The sequence below is a fragment of the Agelaius tricolor genome, unplaced genomic scaffold, assembly GCF_023055355.1.
Source record: "Agelaius tricolor isolate 1412-34295 unplaced genomic scaffold, bAgeTri1.0.p SCAF_69, whole genome shotgun sequence".
NCBI classification, from domain to species: Eukaryota; Metazoa; Chordata; class Aves; order Passeriformes; family Icteridae; genus Agelaius; species Agelaius tricolor.
Genome location: NW_027269329.1, coordinates 1,096,234 through 1,113,245, shown reverse-complemented (window position 1 = coordinate 1,113,245; position 17,012 = coordinate 1,096,234). Strand labels below are relative to the sequence as shown.

Sequence of the window (17,012 nt, the reverse complement as noted above, 5' to 3'; positions counted from 1 at the left end):
TCCCTGCTGCCAGGAGGTCACCAAGTGTGTCACCACGTGCCAAGACCCCTGCGGCAAGGAGGTCGCCAAATGTGTCACCAGATGTGTGGATCCGTGCTGCCAGGAGGTCACCAAGTGCAGAACCAGATGTGTTGATCCCTGCTGTCAGGAGGTCACCAAGTGTGTCACCACGTGCCAAGATCCCTGCGGCAAGGAGGTCACCAAGTGTGTCACCACGTGCCAAGATCCCTGTTGTGTGACCAGATGTGCCACCAGGTGTGTCGATCCCTGCTGCCAGGAGGTCACCAAGTGTGTCACCACGTGCCAAGATCCCTGTGGCAAGGAGGTCACCAAGTGCACAACCACCAGATGCGTTGACCCGTGCTGCCAGGAGGTCACCAAGTGCGTCACCACGTGCCAGGATCCCTGCTGTGTCACCACGTGTGCCACCAGGTGTGTGGACCCGTGCTGCCAGGGAGTGACCACCTGCACCACCACCTGCCAGGACCCCTGCTGCCAGGGAGTGACCACATGTGCCACCAGGTGCGTGGACCCGTGCTGCCAGGGGGTGGCCAGGTGCCAAGATCCTTGTTGTGTCACCAGATGTGCCACCAGGTGTGTGGACCCCTGCTGCCAGGGAGTGACCACCTGCACCACCACCTGCCAGGACCCCTGCTGCCAGGGAGTGACCACCTGCCGAAGTTCCTGCAGCCAAGGAGTGACCACTTGCCGAAGTTCCTATTGCCAGGGAGTGACCACCTGCCAGGACCCCTGCTGCCAAGGAGTGACCACCTGCCAAAATTCCTGCTGCCAGGGAATGACCACCTGTCAGGACCCCTGCTGCCAGGGAGTGACCTCGTGCCAAAATCCCTGCTGCCAGGGAGTGACCACCTGCACCACCACCTGTCAGGACCCCTGTAGCCAGGGAGTGACCACTTGCCGAAGTTCTTGCAGCCAGGGAGTGACCACTTGCCAGGACCCCTGCTGCCAGGGAGTGACCACTGGCCAAAATCCCTGCTGCCAGGGAGTGACCACCTGCACCACCAGCTGCCAAGACCCTTGCGGCCAGGGAGTGACCACCTGCCGAAGTTCCTGCAGCCAGGGAGTGACCATGTGCACCACGACCTGCCAGGACCCCTGCTGCCAAGGAGTGACCACCTGCCAAGGTTCTTGCAGCCAGGGAGTGACCACCTGTCAGGACCCCTGCGGCCAGGGAGTGACCACCTGCCAGGACCCCTGCAGCCAGGGAGTGCCCACCACGTGCCCAGCCCCGTGCTATGTCCCCAGCCGTGCCACCTCTCAGTGCCGCGGAGGTGTCCAGGTTGTCACCAGGTGCGCCGACTCCTGCCCCACCACCTGCGTCACCCAGACCTGCCCCGTGTGCGGCCAGCGCTGCTCCGTCTCGGGCTGCCCGAAATTCCGGGCTCGCTGAGGGGCTCCGGGGTGCGATCCCCACGGGATCTCCAGAGGAAGAGTAAATCCTCATTTTCCTCACGTTCTGCCCCGTTCCTGCTGTTTTTCACCCCAAGAAAGCGCCGTTCCTCACAGGACGTCACCGAGCGATTTTGTGCCCCCGGGATGGTTCCCTGGGAGAAAGAATCCGCGGTTCCCCCTCGCACCAGGAGTGTGATGGAGGAACTCCCCCCTTTGTTCTGTCCTTCCTCCTGATCTTTTTCCTTGAAGCAATAAAAGAAACGATCTTGGCATCGGCCTCGCGCGTTTCCTTCGCCTCCTTTTAATTCCTTTCCTAAAACCCCAAATTTTTGCAATAAAAAATGCTTGGGAAGGTCTCCCTGGGATTGTGGAATGCCCTGAGATGGATGGGGCGCGCAGGGATCATCAAATCCAACTGCTGGCCTGGCCCAGGTCATCTCAAAAGCACATCTCCAGCCCTTCCCTCAGTCCTGACATCCGTGATATCCCAAATCAATGCCTGATATCCCAGATCAATGTGTGATATCCCAAATCAATGTCTGAAATCCCAGATCAATGCCTGAAATCCCAGATCAAGGTCTGAAATCCCAGATCAATGCCTGATATCCCAGATCAAGGTCTGAAATCCCAGATCAAGGTCTGAAATCCCAGATCAATGCCTGATATCCCAGATCAAGGTCTGAAATCCCAGATCAATGCCTGATATTCCAGATCAATGTGTGAAATCCCAAATCAATGTCTGAAATCCCAGATCAAGGTCTGAAATCCCAGATCAATGCCTGAAATCCCAGATCAATATCTGATAACCCAGATCAACATCTGATATCCCAGATCAACATCTGAAATCCCAGCTCAGATGGCATTTCCAGCCTGGAAAAACACCTGAAAACCCACCAAAAAAGGTGAAATTTTCCAAGCACTCCTCCATCACTCGATCCCAAACCCCCCAAAACGGGGATCGGGACCATCCCGGGAGGCTCCCGAGGTTGAGCTCGGCTGGGAGCCGGGCCCGGGGAGGGTTTGGCGCAGCAAATCCCGCTCGGAATGCGGGCGGGAGGAGCGGGGGCGGCGGCAGACGGGGCGCGACCGTCTGGGAGCCGCCACCGGCTCCTCCAAAGATGCCCCAAGGCCCGGGGTTGGTGACAACCTGCGAGCTCCTCCCCCGGAGCTCCTCCGATCCCGGCGGGCTGGGGCACAAATCCTCCCCGTGGGGTTTCACCGGACCCCAAAACGCCTCTAAAATTCCTTAAAATTCTGCGCAGGCAATGATGTCCTTCGCTCCTGCTCCCAAATCCTTCGGTTTCCCGGGAAATAAAATGTGGGTGAGGGGAAAAAAATGGCTTTTGGATTAATTTTTCCCTTCTGGTGTGGTGCTGGTAGGGTATTTAATCACGTGTCCGTAAAATTCAGATTTAAATCATCTCGGAGCCCCCATTTCCAGAAAACCAACCAACCAAACAAACGGGAATTCTTCCTGCATGAACACCTGGATGTTTATTCCATACCTGTGAAACTAAAACAGGCAGAAAATTGCTGCTCACTGCAAGGAAATGTTGTAGGGATCCCCCTGGTTCCTCCACCAGGTGAGCTCTAAAATTTCCATGGAGATCAAAGCAATTTTATCCACCAAAGTAAAAAAAAAAAAAGTCTGGAGGGAAATCCAGAGATTTTTCCTGAAAAAACGGAGCAAATCAAAGCAGAGAAGGCAAAGAGATAAAAGAGGCGAGGAATTTTTTTTCTTTTTTTTTTTTTTTTTTCCGTAACCACAGCCGGTTCCTCCTTCCCAGGTTTAATTACTCAGGTGCTAATTGTCATTCTTCCCTGCGCGCTCACCTTCCGCAGTAAACAGGAAAAGAGGCCGGAATGGTGGGATTTGGGCTCCTGTCATGGCTGGATCCAAACTGTCCCTGGGGCATGGACTGGAGGAGCCGCTCGCGCCCGCCCGTGTGAGGCTGAGTGTCCTCTCCTCTCATCCTCCCGGCATCCCAAAAATTCCAGGGTTCCCAGAGCCGCCTGGACACTGCCCTGGAGCTGGGTCAGACCCTCCCACCTCGCCCCGGCCCTTGTGGGAATGAGGAGAGGGGAAAGTTGGGTCTGATGAAGGCCCAGGAGGGTTAATTGCAACCGGTTGTGGAGGGTTTGGGCAGGAAAATGGGGAGAATCCCTGATTTCCGTGAAAAGTGACGGAAACACGCAGGAAAAATTCCTTTTCTTGCTCGGGAAAATGGGAATTTTGGGGTGGAGGGGTTGGACCTCGATTCCGTGTCCAGGTCTGGAGAATCATGGAAAGAGGGACATGGAGGGGCTGGAGCCTGTCCAGGGGTGGGAATGGGGCTGGGGAAGGGTCTGGAAAATCCTGAGGGAGATGGGGGGGGGCTCAGCCTGGAGAAAAGGAGGATCCAGGGGGAATTTGGGATCTGATCTCAGGGAAGGGAACCGGACAAGAGGGACCAACCCCGAGCTGTGCCAGGGGAGGCCCAGGGTGGGAAGTTTGTGCAAATCCCTCCTGGAAAGGGTGGGGAGGCCTTGGAAGGAGCTCAGGGGGGCTTGGATTGGCCACCCCTGGAGGTGTCTGAGGAATTCCTGGAGATTCCTCGGGGTGACCAAGGCGGGCTCGGACACATCTTGGACTTGATGTTCTGGGAGATCTTCCCCAATCTCAGGGATTTTGGGACCCTGGAAAATCTTTGGCCCTCCAGCACAAGGCCCTTGGAGCTGGGGGTGCTGCCCTCATGGAATTCCCTCGTGGAATTCCCTCTGGAACGCCCGGCCTGCCGCGGGGGAGTCACCGGAGCCACCGAAGGACGTCGCTGTGGGGTCCTGACTCACCGACACCAACGTGACAACTCCAGTGACTCCAGCTGTCCATGAACGTAATGGAGATTCCCAAATGAGTGCCAATTAGGGATAACGACCCGGCCCCGTGACGTTCCCACGTGTTGGGACGCGGGTCCCTTTGCGTCTCCCGAAACAATCCACTTTTGGAAGGCCCCAATTTCTTGCTAATCAAGGTTAACTACAGGGTGTGAAACAACTCGGGGTAGAAAGGGAGGCGCAGGACCGGTCCTCAGAGATGGTTTTGAGGTGAGCCTGGAGCCTGAGGAGATAATGAGGAGCCGTTCCAACCGGAATATGGGATATTCCTTGGGAAGATAAGACTTGGAAGCTGCTCTGGGGGAAAATTTCCACACCCGGCAGCACGAGGAGGAGAAAATGAGGAGGGAATTCATCTGCCTAAAAATTCAGCTCCCAGATCCGAGCTCTGCTGGGTGCAGTTTCTCCTCCCGTGGCAAAGGAGGTGTTTAGGATGCACAAACCACACTCTGCCAGTGCCAGTTCATCCCCGGAAAAGCCCTGGGGGCAGCGGAGCCTCCGGGGAAGGGGAGAAGCTGCACGTGGGGAGCTGAGTCTGTGGAAAAGCTGAGGTGACAAAAAACCCCGTGGAGATCCGTCAGCTCCGGGTGGAATTCCAGTACAAGCACTGGGAAGGAACCGGCGCTGACGCCTGGAATTCTCCCGGGGACTCCGGGTTTGGGGCGTAAACAGGACGTGCTGCTCATGCTGGGTTGGTTCGTTTCGGGGTGGTTTTTTCTCCCCTCTTCAGCATTTTTGTGATGGTCGCCTTCCCATCTCTGTGGTTGGAATATCTGAGAGAAATGTTGATTTTCCATTACCGGCAGAACTTTAATAAAAATTATTATTATTAGTAGTATCACCCTGAGCTTAAATCCCATTTAAACTGGAGCCTTTTGTACTTTTCTGTGAGGGAAAAATATTTTTAAAATGAGGATTATTCTGCCTTGAATGGCTTGAAGTGTTCCTCAAAAAACCTGGAGTTGTGTCCCCACTGGAATTTCCAAGCGCACATGGTGTTAATCCATGGAAAAGAATGGGTTGGATGAATGAAATAATTTAATTTATCAGGAAAACGGGGTCCTCAAGGTTATGTGGGAGCGCTGGAGGACTGGCTGTGCCTTTCCATGAGAATGAGGACAGGCTATTTCTCATAGTAAATCCAATTAATTATCCATCTTCCCTAATAACAGCCATCCCACGTTGGAAAAACTCCAGGTATCAAAACCCAACATTTATGGAAATAAGGCCACGGAAATGTCCCAGCGCATTAAATCCCTTTCTGAAAACCAATTAATTCATCACCCGCTGCTGTTTTGGTTTTTTTTTTTTGTAATGACTCCGCCATTCCCGTTGGGAACCGCATGACTGGGATGGGAGCGCGGCTGCCTCAGCATCACCTGCTTTCCTGGAAGAGGCCTTCCACCAAAAATTAGGATGCAAACAAACATGCAAAGCATGTGGAGGAGGAGCCTGCCGGGGCAGTTTGTGGTCAGCTGTCCATCCCCCTGGGCTCCCGCGTTTCCGGAGCTGACGCCACTCCGGCCGTATAAAAGGTTTGGGTTCCGAGGCTCCCGCCAGTTCCTTTGGCTTCTCCGTCGCTCGCCAGGACCGGTGGCCCGGTAAGTCCTCCTTGGCTTTATCAGGGAATTTCTATCAGGATATCTCGTGGAAAAAGAGAGTTCACTCCTGGTTCCGGGAGAGCTTCGCTCCTGTGCTTCTCCTCTGGGATTTGTCCTGGGATTGGGGATTTTATTGAGGGTTTGCTCTGCCTGGAGGAGCTTGGAGAAGTCACCTCGTGCAGAACTGCGACTGCTTCTCCTCCTCCTCCTCCCTCCTGTTCCATCCTGGTTAATCTGTTCCTGCCTCGTTAAGGCTGGGAATTAAATAAATTAATGGATGCCGTGGAGCAGCTCCTGGGACTTCAAACGGGATGGGTGGGAAGAGGCTCTCTCTGGAAGGAGGGAGCTGCAGAATTCCTGCAGGCAAAGCCGGGGGAGACCTCTGGGAGAAGCCAAGAGCAGGAAATGAGCTGGAAATTGGAGCTGCAGCCTCCGGGCCAACCCTTCCCTCGAGGAAGGATGAGCCCCATTAATCCACCAAAAAAACTCCAGTGATGTCTCAGGATCTGGAGGATCATCAGGATGGGAGAGCTGGGAATGTTCACCCTCTGGAGAGCTCAGGTCCGGGATCTGCAGGGGCTCCAGGGAAGCTGGAGAGGGAATTTTCCTCAGGAGCTGCAGGGACAGGATGCAGGGAATGAGTTTACACTGAAATTTAGGTTGGATATTGGGAAGAAACCGTGAGGCCCTGGCCCAGGTTATCCCATGGATTCCTCATCCCTGGAAGTGTCCAAGGCCAGGTTGGACAGGTCTTGCAGCAACTTGGTCTGGGCTGGAACGAGATGATCTTTGAGATCCCTCCCAACCCAAACCATCCCGCGATTCCATGGGATAATGGTGGGGATTTGTGGCCTCTGGGCTTTGTGGTTGGGAATTCCCAGCCCAGGTGGGCGTGAGGATCTGATAAGGAGGAGACGAGGCCTGGAACGTCTGCTGATGGAACTGGGAATAGGAGGAACTGGAGTATTTTTGTGTTACGGCTTCTACAGAGTTTGCAATCCCATAAAATTCAGGATTCATGGCTCTAGGCTTCCTAGCAGGTTCCCAGTGAAGGAAGGGGTTCTCTGGCAGCGCTAATTCCATAAAAACCCTGGGATTGGCCCACAGCGCCAAGCTCACGGATTTGATCCCTGCAGGGGCCATTCCCTGAAAAGCCGGACTTGATGAGATCCTTGAGGGGTCTCTTCCAACTCCAGAACCCAGGAATCCTGGACGCAGGATCTTCTCCCAACATTCCTTTCCTCAGCCCAACACGAACCCACCGCGACCGCTCACCGCCAATCGCGCCTCGATCAGCACGCACCGATATCCTGACCTTTTTTCTTTTTGTCTCTTTCCCAGCTTTTTCCCAGCTCTTTCCAGCTCTCCCAGCACCTCCCCAGGATGTCCTACTACTACGAGCAGTGCAAGCAGCCCTGCCTGCCCCCTGCCTGCCTGCAGAAGTGCGCCAAGTGCGTGGAGCCCTGCGCCACCCAGTGTGTCGAGGTCTGCCAGGCCCCCTGTGCCACCAGCTGCGTCACCCAGTGCGTGGAGCCCTGCGCCACCCAGTGTGCCACCAGCTGTGCCCCGCAGTGCGTGGATGTTTGTGCCACCCAGTGCGCCACCAGCTGTGCCCCTCAGTGCGTGGACGTCTGTGCCACCCAGTGTGCCACCAGCTGTGCCCCGCAGTGCGTGGATGTTTGCGCCACCAGCTGTGCCCCTCAGTGCGTGGATGTTTGCGCCACCCAGTGTGCCACCAGCTGTGCCCCGCAGTGCGTGGATGTTTGCGCCACCAGCTGTGCCCCTCAGTGCGTGGATGTTTGCGCCACCCAGTGCGCCACCAGCTGTGCCCCGCAGTGCGTGGACGTCTGTGCCACCCCGTGCCCCGCCCAGTGCCCTGAGCCCTGTGTCACCAAGTGCGTGGAGCAGTGCCAGGCCGAGGTTTGCAGCACCAAGTGCGTGGAGTCGTGCGAGGCCGTGTGCCTGGAGCCCTGCTCCCGCCCCTGCTGACCCTGACGCGGGCCTGGCCCTGCGGGGAGGCTCCGCTCACCGGTGAGGAGCCAAAATCGCGGGCTCTGGATGGAAAACACGGCGCAGACCCGTCGGCAACGCAACGTCCTGCTCTGATCGCCCCACGCTGTCTTTGTCCTGGAAAACGTTTCCTCCCTGAGCGTTCCCTGTGTTTTCACTTCTGCTCCTGCTGTGCTGGCGTTTTTCCGTGGATATTCCCAATATTTTAGCGCTGGGATTCCCGGGAAACGCTGTCAGCAGCTGGTGGTGGAAGATGTCGACGCTTTTCCCCTTCCCTTCTCCTCTTGTCTCTTCTCAGTCTTGTGAATTCTCTGTGCAGCAATAAAAAATGACCATCGATGGCACCAGCTGTCTTTTGTCTTTTTTCTCCCCATTTCCATGACTTCAGGCCCCAAAAATATCTTTAATTTCAGTTTTCAAAAGTGGTTGGGGAGGGTTTTATGCCTGAAGTAAAAAACCGTTTAATACAGAGGAATTCCTTCTAATTCGACAAAGAAATCATTGTCTGGTCAATTCTTTTCTGAGAGATGCCTGAAATTATTGATAGAAATTTGATTTTCAGACAGAGTTCTGGTCTTCACAGCTTGGGATTTTGGAAGTAAATCCTAGAAACCGTTAAAAGGCGAATTTAAGTGGAAGAAAGCCTTAAATTAATAAAGGAATTGGACACCTGGAAGGCACAGTTTTAAATAAATTTAAATGATTGCATTTTAACAATTGAACAAATAAACATTCTAATAAATAAATAAATTCTAAATAATTTTAATAATTCTAAATAATTTTAATAAAGGCTCCTCCGCCTTTATTCCGGATAAGTTCGAAGCTGAATTTGACCCCGTGGCCATCTGGAGGGAGTTAAACCCATTAAAAAAACCCCAAATTTTGGAGATAAAGCTCCCACTGTGTCCTGGGTTGTGCCTGTGGCTTTCTTCACCTCCGGCCCCGTCTGGGAATGCTGAAATCGCTCCCCACCTACCCCCTCATTACGGGAAGGGTGGGGAACATCTAATCTGGAGAAGAAAAGAGAGATATTAATATTCCGGGGGCGTGCCGACGCTGTTTCCAAATCTCCTCTTTAATGTGCGGGTGGGGAGGCGAGGAGCAGGTTCCTCTTTGTGTCCCTCGCTGCCGACACCAGGAGGTGACACCAGGAGGTGACACCAGGAGGTGACACCAGGAGGTGACACCCGCAGGTGGGGATGGTGGCAGGCAAAAAAAAACCCCACAGCTGGGGAGGGCAAACACCTGAGCACACCTGAGGGGCAAAGCAGGAGCAGAAATTCCCAAAAAAAAACCCCAAAAAAGTGTGGGGAAGTGAGGAATCAGCACCTGGAATTCCTCCGTGGAATTTGAGGATCTGCCCTCAGGAGCAACCTGGAGGTGACACTTTTGTGGCACCCTGGGGACACGGAAAAGGTTTTAGGGATGGGGGCGAACGACCCCACACCTGGGCCAGAAATTCCCAGGAAAACGGGTGGGGGAATGAGGGATCTGCACCTCAAACTCCTCCCGAGGAACCCAAATCTTTGAGGATCCAAGCTCTGCCCCTGGAGGTGCCACTTCTGTGGCATCTTTGGGGCGTGGAAAAGGAAAAGGCAGGAATCATGGAAAAAAAAAAAAAACAACCCCTGCACCTGGACACACCTGGACTGGGCATTCCCAGGAAAACTGATGGGGAAATGAGGAATCTGTGCCTCAAATTCCTCCAGACTTTCGGGGATCCAAGCTCTTGGAGGCCTGGAAAAGGTTTAAAGCACGAATCGTGGAAAAGGTTTAAATCAGGAATCACATGGAGTTCCAACCCTGTGAATCACCCGATTTTGGACCATCTCCATCCCGATCCATCACCTGTGCCTGAAAATGGATTTTTTTTTTCCATTTCATCAGGGAACAGGGAGCACCTGGAAAATCCTGGAGGGACCTGCTGTGCTCCCCACATTTCCTGTGGCCAAGCCCTGACGCCACTGGCTGTGGTCAGTGTTGGGAATTGCTCGAATTCCTGGGATATTTGCAATAAATTAGGGATATTTCATCAGGTGCAGGAGCCTGCAAAACCTTCCTGATTTATTGGGGAGGGGAAAAAAATAAAATAAAGTTTCATTCTTGTTTTTGGGATGGGAAATAGAGGAGGGAAACAGCAAAATCCAGAACCAAACTGGGATCTGGTGCTTTTCCAGGTCCCAAACTGGGATCTGGTGCTTTTCAAGGTCCCAAACTGGGATCTGGTGCTTTTCCAGGTCCCAAACTGGGATCTGGTGCTTTTCAAGGTCCCAAACTGGGATCTGGTGCTTTTCCAGGTCCCAAACTGGGATCTGGTGCTTTTCCAGGTCCCAAACTGGGATCTGGTGCTTTTCAAGGTCCCAAACTGGGATCTGGTGCTTTTCAAGGTCCCAAACTGGGATCTGGTGCTTTTCCAGGTCCCAAACTGGGATCTGGAGCCTTTCCAGGTCCCAAACTGGGATCTGGAGCCTTCCCTAGGAGACAGCACAGATTCCCAACCCCACTCAGACATCTCCAGGTGCTCCCCAGCCAAAATTATCCCTAAAACCCATTCCCGAATGGACGCGGGCTGTCCCGGCTGCCGGTTCTTTGCTGGGGACGGGGACGTCGTGAATTATTAAGAAACCATTAACGAATTATTAACAAATCACCCCGCGATGAGCAGCCCTGGGCGTGCCCTGGCTGCAGAACACCCAGTCCCCCGCAGCAGCCGGGAGAGGAGGGAATCCCTGCCGGGCTTTGACCGAGCTCCAGGAGGTGGGAGCGGAGCCGGTTCCGGTTGTGAAAGATTCTGGTCACCGAGTTTAATCCGGAGCCATCCTGAGGGATATAAAAGCTGCTCCTCGGGGGAGGCTCCGCACCCGCAGCGGCTCCTCCTGAGCTCCCTCCTCCAGCAGGACGCGCCAGGTGAGTCCCTCCCTGCCCCTCTCGCTGCCCACACGGGGGGTTTGGTGCCCCAGGGTGGGAAAAATGCGATTTTTCGCTGTTTTCTGCCCCATCTGGGGTTGTCTCCCGAAAAATTGGGATTTTTTTGCTGTTTTCTGCCCCAAACTGGGGTTGTCTCCCGAAAAATTGGGATTTTTTCACTGTTTTCTGCCCCAAATTGGGGTTGTGTCTCACCCAAAAATTGGGATTTTTCGCTGTTTTCTGCCCCAAACTGGGGTTGTCTCCCCCCAAAATTGGGATTTTTTTCGCTGTTTTCTGCCCCAAACTGGGGTTGTGTCTCACCCAAAAATTGGGATTTTTCACTGTTTTCTGCCCCTAACTGGGGTTGTGTCTTCCGCAAAAATTGGGATTTTTCATTGTTTTCTGCCCCAAACTGGGGTTGCCTCCCGCAAAAATTGGGATTTTTCGCTGTTTTCTGCCCCAAACTGGGGTCGTCTCACCCAAAAATTGGGATTTTTTCGCTGTTTTCCGCCCCAAACTGGGGTTGTGTCTCCTCAAAAATTGGGATTTTTCGCTGTTTTCTGCCCCAAACTGGGGTCGTCTCCCCCAAAAATTGGGATTTTTTCACTATTTTCTGCCCCAAACTGGGGTCGTCTCCCCCAAAATTGGGATTTTTTGCTGTTTTCTGCCCCAAATTGGGGTTGTGTCTCCCCCAAAATTGGGATTTTTTGCTGTGTTTTGCCCTGAACTGGGGTTGTGTCTCCACAAAAATTGGGATTTTTTCACTGTTTTCTGTCCCAAACTGGGGTTGTGTCTCCCCAAAAATTGGGATTTTTCGCTGTTTTCTGCCCCAAACTGGGGTTGTGTCTCACCCAAAAATTGGGATTTTTCGCTGTTTTCTGCCCCAAACTGGGGTCGTCTCCCCCAAAAATTGGGATTTTTTCACTGTTTTCTTCCCTAAACTGGGGTTGTGTCTCCCCGAAAAATTGGGATTTTTCGCTGTTTTCTGCCCCAAACTGGGGTTGCCTCCCCCCAAAAATTCCGCCTGCAACGAGTGGAAAACCGTGTTATAGAATTTTGGGTGTTTTGAGGCTCCATCCAGTGGTTTGGGACTCTTTGGGTCGGGACTCTGTGATGATTTTCCTGGGATTGATTAGAATCCCGTGGATAACCAAAGGCCAGCATCCATGGGCATGATGGTGGAACAGCTTCCCGGATTCCCGGGGATCCTGGTTCCGTTTTCTTGGATAAAATCCTCAATCCACCTGAATTTCATGGGGCTGGGAAGAGACGTGGTGGTTCCAAAAATTGGTATCAAATACTGGGAATATTATCAAATACTGGGAATATTATCAAATACTGGGAATATTAACAAATATTGGGAATATTATCAAATATTGGGAATATTATCAAATACTGGGAATATTATCAAATACTGGGAATATTAACAAATATTGGGAATATTATCAAATACTGGGAATATTATCAAATACTGGGAATATTATCTAATACTGGGATTGGTATCCAACACTGGGATTGTTACCAAAGGATTTTTTCCCTGCCAAAGCTCCCAATCCTGAGATTTCCCCAGTTTCCAGCTCCTCTTTTGCTGCTTTTCTTGGAGCTTCTCCTTGAGTTCAGCTTTCCTCCAAATCCAAACTTTTTTTCCCCTGAAAGTCGAGATTCCCAGAAAAAAAATGAGCAGGGGGAAGGAAGGAAAACCCCTGGCGCCGTTTGTCTCCTCTCCAGCTCTGCAGCCTTTCCCCGGCTTTGTTAGGCTGGGCTTTGCCTCTGATCCTCGTTTTAGGCACAGCTACTCCCTGATCCCTCAGCGGGGCGACCGATCCCGCAGGGAACGGGACGGGATCCAAAAAAAAAACCCCAACAAAGGGCGGGAAGCAACTCCCCAAAATTCAGACTTCAGGGATTTAATCCTGGCTCGGGACTGGGGTTGAGTTTAAATCCGCGGGGTCGACCTCAAAGCTGAGGCAGCGCCTGGAACCCCAACACCCCAAAAAGGCGAATTCATTCACCTTTAAAACTACCCAAAAATTCACCTCTAAAATTACCCAAAAATTCACCTTTAAAATCACCCAAAAAGGCGAATTTAAGCCCAAAATTTGCTCGGTTTTGAATTGCAGGATGTCCCAGCAGCAGAAGCAGCCGCAGCAGATCCCGGCCCAGTGCCAGCAGAAATGCGGGGCCCTTCCCAAGGGGGTCCAGCAAAGCCAGGCCTCCAAAGGCCAGGCCCAGGCGGCCGTGAAGAGCCTGCCCCAGCAGCAGCAGCAGCAGCAGCAGTGCTCCAAGCAGAAGTAGGAGCCATCCCAAATCCCAAATCCTGCGTTTCCCACCTCTCCTGGCTCCCGGGAACGCCGCCAGCCCTGCAGCCACCCGCTCTCCGCTTGCCAGAAATTACCTCATAACGAGATGCGCTTCATTAGGTTTAGAAAAGATGATAGATGAACGGCGGGGGATGGTTTTAATTCCGAGTTTAATTTGGGATGTGGTGCAATAAAATGATGGAATGACCTCACGGCTGCTTCCTGGTGTTTTTGTTGGTGCTTTTTCTCCCATTTTCCCTTCTCCTTCTCTTTTATTTTCCCCTAAAATATCAACTTTAGGCACACACAAACCCAGGCTTTAGCAAGCTGAGCCTCCTCTCCATCTTTTTCAGGAGAAGCCATTGAAAATCCCCAAAACCTGGAATAAAAATCCCCAAAACTTGATTTAAAAAAATTCCAGCAACGTGGTACAAAAATTCCTGAAACTTGGTATAAGAATTCCCACAATTTGATTTAAAAAAAATCCCCAGAGCTTGATATAAAGCCCCCCAAAACTTGGTAGAAAACTTCCCACAATTTGATTAAAAAATCCCCAAAACTTGGTATGAACCCCCCCCAAAACTCAGTATAAAACTTCCCAAAATTTGATTAAAAAATCCCCAAAACTTGATATGAACCCCCCCAAAACTCAGTATAAAACTTCCCAAAATTTGATTAAAAAATCCCCAAAACTTGGTATAAAAACCCCCAAAACTTGGCACAAAAATCCCCAAAATTTGGTACGAAAATCCCCACAATTTCATTAAAAAAATAAACCACAACCTGGTATAAACCCCCCACTACGACCAGGAACAAAAATTCCCAAAACTCGGTACTGAAAGTCGCTTTTATTGCGGAATTTTCACAGTGAAATCAATCCTGGATCCAACAGCAGCCGAAAACAATCGCGAGGCCAAGTCCCAAACACCAGACGGGTGGCGAAACATTCCCGGCTGGAATTCCTCCTTTATCCCGGTCCGCGCCACGCCCGGGGTTAATCCCTTCCCAAACATGTCTGGAGTGGAGTAAATTATCCATAAATTCGGGTAATTAGGGAATATTCACGGCCTGACCTGTTCTTTGACACCTCCGAGGAAATTCGAGGGGAGAGCGAGCTCGGATTTATCCCAAAATTCTTCCTTTCCCTCCCTCAATCCCAAAGGATTGTTTTCAATTCCACCAAAGTCGGATCTATCCTAAAAATCCTCTTTTTCTTCCCTCAGTCCCAAAGGATTATTTTTTTATTCAGCGCTAATTCCCGGTTTGGGAAGTTTCGAGCGTTTTGGCGGCAGATCCGGCACAAAATCTGATTATTTTTAGGGAAAAACTTCCCAAATTCCAGGTGGGAGCTGGAACCCAGGGGGGAAAGGCAGGAAAAAAGGGGGATGAGCTCTTCCCTGGATTTGGGGCTTTTAACTTCACAAACCCCCCCGCCCTTGCTCCATGAATTTTTTTTTTTGGGAGGGGCTTTTTGGGCATTCCAAAGCCGCGGGATTGGGGGGAAAAAAAAGGGGCAGGAATTTGGGAAGCGGAGCTACAACCCTGCTGGAAAAGCATTCCCGACGGGAATTCCCTGCTGTTAGTAAAGGACAAGGCGTTAGCGGGAGGGGCGGCTGGAAGGAATTCCTGACAAAAAGCTCTGCAGGGGTTAAAAAAAAACCAAAAAAACAAAAAAAATCAACCAAAAAAAGGCTTGGAAAAACCTCTGGATTCGGGGAGAAAACCCCCGGGATCGGGGTTTTCCTTCTATTTCTGCCACGGGCCGGGCTGCTCCAGCTGCTGCTCCAGGGGAGGGAATTTCTCGGGAAGGGAGCGCTGCTCCGGGATGGGCACCGGGACCTCCTGGAATTCCTGCTTTTCCTGGGAAGAGGGGGCGGGACCTGAGATCTCCTGGAATTCCTGCTTTTCTTGGGAAGACGGGGCGGGGTCTGGGACTGGGATGGGGACAGGGGTGTCCTTGCATTCCTGCTTTTCTGGGATGGACACCGGGATTTCCTTGCATTCCTGCTTTTCTGGGATGGACACCGGGATTTCCTTGCATTCCTGCTTTTCCTGGTTTTCTGGGATGGACACCGGGATTTCCTTGCATTCCTGCTTTTCTGGGATTGACACCGGGATTTCCTTGCATTCCTGTTTTTCCTGCTTTTCTGGGATGGACACCGGGATTTCCTTGCATTCCTGCTTTTCCTGGGCACACGGGGTGGGTTCAGGGATTGAAACTGGGATGGGGACAGGGGTGTCCTTGCATTCCTGTTTTTCTGGGATTGACACCGGGATTTCCTTGCATTCCTGCTTTTCCTGTTTTTCCGGGATGGACACCGGGATTTCCTTGCATTCCTGCTTTTCCTGGGCACACGGGACAGGGTCGGGGATGGACACCGGGATTTCCTTGCACTCCTGTTTTTCTGGGATGGACACCGGGATTTCCTGGCACTGCTGCTTCTCCTGGGCGCAGGGAACGGGAACGGGAATCGGGATCTCCTTGACCTCCTGCTTCTCCAGCGTCGGTTCCGGGCAGGATTTCTCTTCCAGGCGCGGAGCAGGTCCGGGATTCGGGAATCCCTCCGGGATCTGGGTTTGCTGCTCCTGGGGCAGGGCAGTTTCCCCTTTTCCCGGTTCTGGGATCGCCTTTTCCGGGAATTTCGCCTCTGCCGGGAGCGGCTCGGGCACCGGGATCTGGGGATGCTCCGGGCTCTGTTTTGGGGTGGTTTTACCCAAACCGGAGGGGAGCTGCAGCTCCTGCTTGATTTGCATCTGGTTCAGAGACATCTCTGCGGGAAAACGGGATCACCTGGGAGAAAAAAAAAAAAGCGGGAATTTCTTGCGTTACCGGGACGAGGGTGACACAGTTCTGAAAAACGTGTTAGAATTTTAAAAAGCCGAATTTTCCTCCTCCGCCCTTGTCCTCCCAAACATTTCAGGACGTTTGTCGTGCCAGAAAGAAAAAAAAAAAAGAAGAATATAAATGTGGGGCCAAGGGGTGTTTTGGACTGGTAAACCCGAAATAATTCCTGCTTTTCCCCGCCCTCGATTTTCAGCTTTTCCTTGGAATTTGGAGGTTTCTGGAGGCTCCGGCGAGCTGAGGGTTAAATTCCCAGGAGGCAGCTCCTCCTCCCGTTCCGGTCTCACCCAGCGCCGGTGACAGTGCCGGGGGTTTGGGTGACCCTGGAAGGGCCCTGGGAAGGGAATTCTCTGGGATAAAGCGTCCCCGAGCTCCGGGACTGTCACCGCTGTCCCCTCCTGAGTCAGAGCCCGCAGCGCGGATTTCTCCTCCCCGGCAATTCGGGGACAATTTGGGGACAATTTTGTGGCCGCTGAGGGCTCGCCCGGACCTCGGGAATTCCTGTGCTGCCGCTTTGTAAGATCCAGGGAGAGGAAGGTGAGAATTCCAAAAGGGATTTGAACTCCCCAGGGCAGAGAGAGGGGAAATTCCTCCTCCCTTCCCCGGGGTGTTCCCAGCTCCTCTCACAGCCAATTCCCTCCTCTCTTCTCTCTCTTTATTTATTTTTTAATTTTTTTTTTTTAACATCTGATAAGACCTTGATGAATTAATTGATTAATTAATTAAGATCTTGTTCCTGACATGGATGAGGCGGCGCTTGGGGAATATTTTCACTCCTTGCCCTGCAGCGCCCTCGTGCTCCCAAATTTGCCTCTTTCCAAGGAATTCCTGGGTGAAATGGAAGTTTTAAAAGCATTTTGGTTATAAAATCAAATGGGAAAATCAGTTTGGCCGGAGAGGGTTTGGTGTCCTTCCTTGGAGGGAGGAGATTCGCCCTTGAACCAACGGAATTCCATCTGATCCCCGCCTCAGGAAGGGTCTAATTTAGGGCTTAATTACCCTCAGATTTAGGCTCGGTCTTAATTTGCCTTCCAGTGCCATTTCCAGGCTGCCCCAACGCCCACA

General features: G+C 52.3%; 2 protein-coding genes across 2 annotated transcripts; one reads left to right on the top strand and one right to left on the bottom strand.

The window, feature by feature from the left end:
- The first annotated feature begins 7,271 nt into the window (after window positions 1–7,271).
- On the top strand, window positions 7,272–7,877 carry LOC139585040 (proline-rich protein 9-like). The gene has a single exon (XM_071417438.1). The coding sequence runs from the start codon at window positions 7,272–7,274 to the stop codon at window positions 7,875–7,877; it is 606 nt and encodes a 201-aa protein (XP_071273539.1).
- A 6,482-nt stretch (window positions 7,878–14,359) lies between these two features.
- On the bottom strand, window positions 14,360–16,382 carry LOC139584993 (uncharacterized). The gene has a single exon (XM_071417370.1). The coding sequence runs from the start codon at window positions 15,872–15,874 to the stop codon at window positions 14,852–14,854; it is 1,023 nt and encodes a 340-aa protein (XP_071273471.1). The 5' UTR covers window positions 15,875–16,382; the 3' UTR covers window positions 14,360–14,851.
- Window positions 16,383–17,012: the final 630 nt, after the last annotated feature.